The sequence below is a fragment of the Cynara cardunculus genome (assembly GCF_001531365.2).
Source record: "Cynara cardunculus var. scolymus isolate 2C chromosome LG 9, CcrdV1, whole genome shotgun sequence".
NCBI lineage: Eukaryota > Viridiplantae > Streptophyta > Magnoliopsida > Asterales > Asteraceae > Cynara > Cynara cardunculus.
In genome coordinates this window covers 10680009-10687265 of record NC_037536.1, presented here as the reverse complement: position 1 = coordinate 10687265, position 7257 = coordinate 10680009, and the positions used below count along the sequence as shown (strand labels likewise).

Below are 7257 nucleotides of genomic sequence, written 5' to 3'. Positions count from 1 at the left end.
ATTCTAACCGTTTTCTAGATAATATATCATTTCCATTATTACCCTTTTAATTTTAAATTTTTTTGAATCTTTTTAAATTTTAATTTTAATTTTAAAAATCTTTTAATTTTATTTTTTATCAYAATATGTGGTTACTGAGTTGTTCTCGCGTTTTCGTAAATCACAGGGGTTCTCGTTTGAACCCTTCCCTATATATATATATATATATATATATATATAGGGTATATTTCAAATGCAACTATGTTCATTTGTATAACCAATACAACTCAATTAATTGAGATATTTATAGAAATGATGAAAGTTTATTTATTATGATTTGAATATTTATGAAAGATGAATATAGTTCATTAATTATGATCAATACTTTATATTAGTAAACAACCAAAACTTCTATGAAATAACAATAGAGAGAGAGAGAGAGAGAGAGAGAGGGGGGGGGGGGGGTTTCAAGGAAAAGTCTCAAAAAAATTAAAGACTAAAGAACATCCTGATAAATGTTCATCTGCATCATATGCAAATGTACATATCAGTATTTGAAGCTGTTTTTTGGTTTTATGCACATGTACATATCGGATAAATTGTTTACAAATTATTAGTATGCGCCTGTGCATACGTTCCAGATGAACAATTATCAAGGTATTTTTCATTTTTTTGAGATTTTCCCCAAAATCTGATCATATATATATGAGCATGTTATTTTGTTAACCTAATAATTGGTGTTAACTTTGTGAACTAATGTTGGCCTTGATTCTTAAAATATATGGAAGAGATCAGTTGTGGCATATTTATAGATAATTAAAAATGAAGGATACCAAAACATAGGTGAACAAGGGTATTTTTGGGATAGATGTCCAAATTGGTTACAAATCGATAATTAATTAATTACATTGGTTACAAATCTGTAATTGCTCATTTCTTTTATGGTTCGTAGAATCATCTGTGTTGCATTATGAACACTTATGAATACATCTAAACATATATGTAACCCATTAACTAATCTTAGTTCGTGACTTTCACATATGAACATACGAGAACAATTATGAGCATTTATTTGCACCTATTAAAACTTATGAACACTAAAGTAATTGACTTTCACATGTGAACACAATAATATATGATCAAAGTGTTAGATGTATATAGATATTGTTTTATGAACACATGTGAACAATATATAAACACCGTATGAACATTGGCCACTACTTAGTTTATTGACTTTCACATTTGAACACAATACTTACTAATCATAAGATCTTCAATATTCTTGTATTGTGATCTACAATCTTCAACCATGTTTGTATATCTCGATTATGAATGTGAAGTTAAGAAAAAAAAAAAAAGAATATTACAATTGTGTCATCAATATTAATTGTATGGTGATAGAAAAACTTAATCTGACAAAAGTTTGTGATTAGTTTAAATGGTTTGCGTAGTTCATACTTTTTTCATGGTTAACAAATGAACTTAGCGCGCTCTCTCTCTCTATATATATATAATATATATAGAGGTTGGTTATTATACAACCCTTGTCATTTGTACAACCAATACAACTCAATCTCAACACTCCATTTCATTTTATTAATATGTGATTACATAGAAGTTTTGATTGTTTCATAATATAAAGTATTGATCATAATTAATGAAACATATGCATCTTCCATAAATATTCAAATCATAATAAATGAACTCTCATCATTTCCATAAATATCTCAATTTATTGGATTGCATTGGTTGTACAAATGCAATGGGTTGTATTTGAAACAAACTCTCTCTCTCTCTCTCTATATATATATATATATATATATATATATATAGCTCGTTCTTTTATTAACCCAATGATTAGTGGTAACTGCGGGAATCAATCTTAGCCCTAAATTCTTGAAATCTATGGATTAAATTAATCATGAAATATTTGTAATAAATGAAAAACTTAAGAGAAATAAACATTGATGAACATTCTTGAACAGAGTATTTGTGGAAAAGATCATGTCATATTAACACCTACGAACAATCTTATTCAACACCTATAAACAACACATTGTTATTACCACAATTTTATGAACGTTTTATGGTTCTGAATACAATCTATTAAGCACCTATGAATACCATCTGGTTATAAACACATTCTTATGAACGTCTTATAGTTATGAACACGATGTTAGTAAGATATACCTTTAATCTTGTTCAACAAGAGAATTAGTAATGGTTAGGAGGCCCAACCCTGGGAACGTGCAGCCCATGCGACCACATAGGGAATCAAAGCCCAAAGGGGCATCAAATTTTTATATAGTACTAGTTTTGGGTTTTGGGTTTAATAATTTAAGACTTGGGCTTTAATTATAAATAGATGCCCAACTGAACAGACCTATTAATAACAAGCCCAAGTACTTGAATTGGTAACAATGGGATAGACGCATCACAGTTAACAAGACGATTGACTTTGGCGATTTGAAATTGACGATTTCTATTGTTCTTTGAGTGTTCAAATTTTTCGATTTTTGACAATGACGTTCCAGTTCTAGAGGAAGACGATTAAAGGTAACGAGTCTAACGACTGTCCATGGGACGATGGATCGATTTTGATGATCAGTCCATGCATTGCCGACTGCTCAACTATATATACTCGAATACACGATTGTGGATTAAACTATCAAATCTCAGTCCTTCATTGTTTCTCAAATCTCAATCATTCAAATCTAGATACAGTCTGCATTTGTATTTCTTCAAATCTGGATTCTGGAACTGGAAGTGGAACCGTGGAAGTCGATTGCATTGTTTCGCAAACCAAGGTATGATTTGTTTCTAAGTGATAACATAGTAACATTTAATTGATTAATTTTGACATTATGTCTTCATTGTATTTATAATTGATACAAGCTCTCTTATGATAATGGTTGCTCACTTGCTGCCTAATATTGTAATGGTGGAAACTTGGGGAAAAAAAACCCTAGAAATAAGAAGATGAAATTAAAGCTTACTTTTCTATGGTTTTTAGTGATTTTGGTATCAAAATGTCAACATTTATCTTGTCTTTGTTATAATATCAAAAGCAGGAAAATCGACCAAAAATGGCTGGAAAAATCAAGAAGAAAACAAAACAAAATTTGGTTAAGTTCGTTTTGTTGAGCCTGGCCATTTGATTTTGATCATATGTTCTATTACTATGGGTTCATTTTCATTATTAGTTGGGCTTAAATAGAACATGACATGAGATTTGTTACTTAAATGATGATGAATTGAAAAACTGTTGTATGAATCTTGAAGTTGCATTAACATATGAAGAAAAACACATTTTGAAGTTTACATATATATATATATATATATGTGTGTGTGTGTGTTTTAATCGATATTCTAAATTTAATTTTTGTTTTAGAAAATCATATGAAATAGGACATGATCGATGCATTAGTTCTTAAAGTTATCATAATTTTATGGGTTTTCAAAAGGCCCCCCTATGTGTGTGTGTGTGTGTGTGTGTGTATATATATATATATATATATATATATATGGGGGATTGTAACACCCCAATTTTTAGACTAAATTTCTAGAAAGAATTCGACATGACCTATTCGTAAACACGTCATTTGACGATTTTTATAACCTGGGAACCACATATACCTGTACACTAAACAACTCCCAAATCCAAAAGTGTGCATTAGCATCACCTACATTAACTACTCTTTACAATCATACACCAAAAATGGTGATATCAAATCAATTGAATACTATTTTGAACTAATCTTTGGTCCCAAGCGATACAATAGTCGAAAACGTTGTATCAACCTATAATATTACCTATCAATGGTTACACTGTTAATAATCTCTTCTTATCTGATCCAGGGATACACATTAAAAAATAAAATTAAATCAGGTTTCATGAGTACAAGAGTTACATTACACCAAAAATATAACTGATCCAAGAGTCGAAGTTATTGTTTTTGATTCTCGGTATTAATCAAAGACAGTTGTTTTAAAATCCCTTCTCTACTTCATCCAATTTTTGGTTACATGTTTATTTTGATTTTTGGATTATTTTCAGAGTTGATCTGTTCTCATGGAATACATTGGATTTCTAATCCTTTGGGACTCGTGATTAGTTTCCCATAGTTAAAATCTGTTTTCCAGTGTATTGAATACAAGTGTTTGCTTTTGTGACGTAACCTGTCATGTAAATTTCATAGCTTGCGACCCAAGTTACTAAGTACTGTAGTAACCATGCAGTTCTATTTCAATCTATTTACTTTCTTTTACCGTTTTGAGCTTTACATTTCTACAATTTACTTTACTGCTATTTAACTTTCATGCACTCTATTTTACTGTTATTTACATTCTGGCAATTTATATTTCCACAATTTACCTTCTCACGATCTATATTCCCGCAATTTACTTTCTCGCACTTCACTTTCAGCAATTTACTTTTCTATATATTTCCATTTACGTTATTTACTTCTCAGTCTTTACATCATTTGTTTTTTTTCCATTTTTATCTTTCCTACCAATAATTTTATTTTTCATTTTATACACTTTATTATATTAATTAATTGAATGATAATTTTCATTAAAATACCTAGCAACTTAAACTATATTAAATTCGAACAAAATTAAATATTTAAACTATATTTGAAATTAAAAATTGTAATTCTTTTAAAAGTAAAGAAATGTAGATAAATATTTTCTAGTATACAATGAGAATGTATGATTTGTTAGTTGGTTATTTATTTTTTATTATGATAAACTTCAAGTTTATATTTGAAAAAATTAATTATTATATTAAAAGTATTTTTGATAAATATTTAAAAAAACATTTAATAAATGAAATATCTGAAAATGATACATTTTTTATTAATAGGCATAAATAAATTTTGATTTTTAACCACAAGGATGGTGTCTGATTGGTTTGAGCTTGGCTCCAAAGGTCAAAAATATCAGGAGGTCACATGTTCAAATCCAATGAGTAATAAAAATCTCCTTATGGCCACGGAGGTTCAAATGCGATGACTCTAGGTTATCTACAAAGCTGGTGGTTGTCCTGGGATTAGTCGGCTCGCATAGCGGGTTGGATATCCAGGTTAATAAAAAAGTAAAAAAAATGATTTTCATCTTACATAAACAAGAAAACATGATACATTTTTTTAACCCAACTTACCATTAAAAAAATGCTTTTTTGGATTATTGTAAACGAATTTGCAGATTTATATTGGGTAAGATGCATAGAATTTTAAAAATATTCAATACTTAACTCATTTTAAAGGTATTGATAGAACTTTTTAAATGTGTAATTTATAACATAAAACATGTATTTTTACTGTGTTTTTAGTTAAAGAAGATATATATATATATATATATATATAATATTATAAAGCATTTAACAAAAAACTCTTAAAGACCATTTTTTATACATCAAGTATTTTTTTTATACATATTACTTGAAATATAAATTTATAAGTAAATTTTATATAGGTATAACTTCTTAAAACTTTATGTCTGAATTCGTATAACTAATATCAAATAAATATAATCAAATATAGGATAAACTAGATTCCACGTGAGGATGGTGTTTCCCTTCTCCCATCCGACACTATTCTCAGCAGGATGGTGTTTGATATTAGAAAACCAAATGAAGTTCCATCGATGTCATGATTTGATTACTTTTGCTTAAAAGGAAGGTGGGTACGATGTCGTCTTCTTAATTGGTCATTTGAAATGCAAGTTGTTAAGGCCTCTGTTTGGTCGAATTTATACCATCACAACCTAACCCGTTAACCCTACTCTGCAACATTCATCATTAAACTCCATCTAACCTTCTGTGTTGTCTTTATAAACAAGATTAACACTTGCAATTATAAATCCTACTTCCATTCCCCAAAATGCCCTGCAAATTTACTCACTCAACACCTTTACATGGGGGTAATATGGTCATATAAGTCAAAATCAAATGAATTGACTTTAACACCACTCCATGGCATAATTGGGCCACATGCAGTAGGTAACTGTTATGTGTTCTACATGCATATATACATATATATCCCTATATATAGACTACTACCCTTCAATTCTTCTTCAAATCATTCCAGTTACCAACCAAAGTACAACATGGGTCTGCAATCAACTTTCTTGGCTGCTTTTCTTTTGCTTGCATGCATTGCCTGCTTGTACCCTCACATGGCAATGGCTAAACATGCCGCCACCGGCATCACGAGAAACTATAAGTTTGACGTAAGTTTGATGCAGGTTGCTACAGATTACGGTTCTACTTGTATGATTTATCTTACATTTGTGCTTGCTTTTTAGATACGCGTGCGGAATGTGACGAGGTTGTGTAAGACGAAAAGCATTATAACCGTCAACAGGAAATTCCCAGGGCCGAGGATTATCGCTAGGGAAGGTGACCGAGTGGTGATTAAAGTGGTTAACCATGTCTCGAACAATATCAGTATCCATTGGTGCGTTTTTGTTTTTGTTTTTGTTTCCGTTTCTTATCAATTCGAATTCGATGACACGATTGTAGAATATACATGTGCCCACGTGTTTCTTTCTGCTGTTGATTTCGAATGGTTTTGTTTGATGAGGGCAGGCATGGAATTCGACAGCTTAGGAGTGGATGGGCTGACGGACCAGCTTACATAACACAATGCCCGATACAAACAGGCCAATCATACGTTTACAACTTCACGATAACCGGACAAAGGGGAACACTTTGGTACCATGCCCATGTTTCGTGGATTCGGACAACCCTCTACGGCCCAATCATCATTCTACCAAGGCATAACACTTCGTACCCTTTTGTTAAGCCTTACAAGGAAGTCCCCATTATGTTCGGTAATTTTCAGAAGCTTGSTTTTYAATGTTTGGATCCACGATCGTTTTCTTGCACTAAATGAAGTCGTTTTGATTGACAGGAGAGTGGTGGAAGGCCGACACGGAGGCTGTGATCAATCAGGCCCTTCAGACCGGAGCTGGCCCAAATAATTCAGACGCTTATACGATCAACGGCCTGCCTGGACCGTTGTACAATTGTTCTTCCCCAAACGGTAAGTACCCAATTCCTTAAGATCATACTACTTCTATACGATTTTATTTTCTCATTTGATCTTGCAAAGTTGACTACCTTGATCAATATGCAGAAATATTTCGGCTTAAGGTGAAGCCCGGAAAAACATACCTGCTTCGATTGATCAATGCTGCGCTCAATGACGAACTCTTTTTCAAAATCACGAACCATACGTTTACCGTTGTTGATGCGGATTCGAATTACGTGAA

The 7257-nt window shown here is 31.4% G+C and overlaps 1 protein-coding gene across 1 annotated transcript in view; it reads left to right on the top strand.

Annotated features, from left to right (window-relative positions):
- The first annotated feature begins 6090 nt into the window (after positions 1–6090).
- Positions 6091–7257, top strand: part of LOC112517769 (laccase-17-like) — a 6285-nt gene continuing 5118 nt past the window's right edge. Inside the window, exons 1-5 of the mRNA XM_025125145.1 lie at positions 6091–6213; positions 6289–6440; positions 6572–6816; positions 6897–7028; positions 7122–7252. Coding sequence (XP_024980913.1) covers positions 6091–6213; positions 6289–6440; positions 6572–6816; positions 6897–7028; positions 7122–7252 — 783 coding nt within the window. The remainder of the gene's footprint in view (positions 6214–6288; positions 6441–6571; positions 6817–6896; positions 7029–7121; positions 7253–7257) is intronic.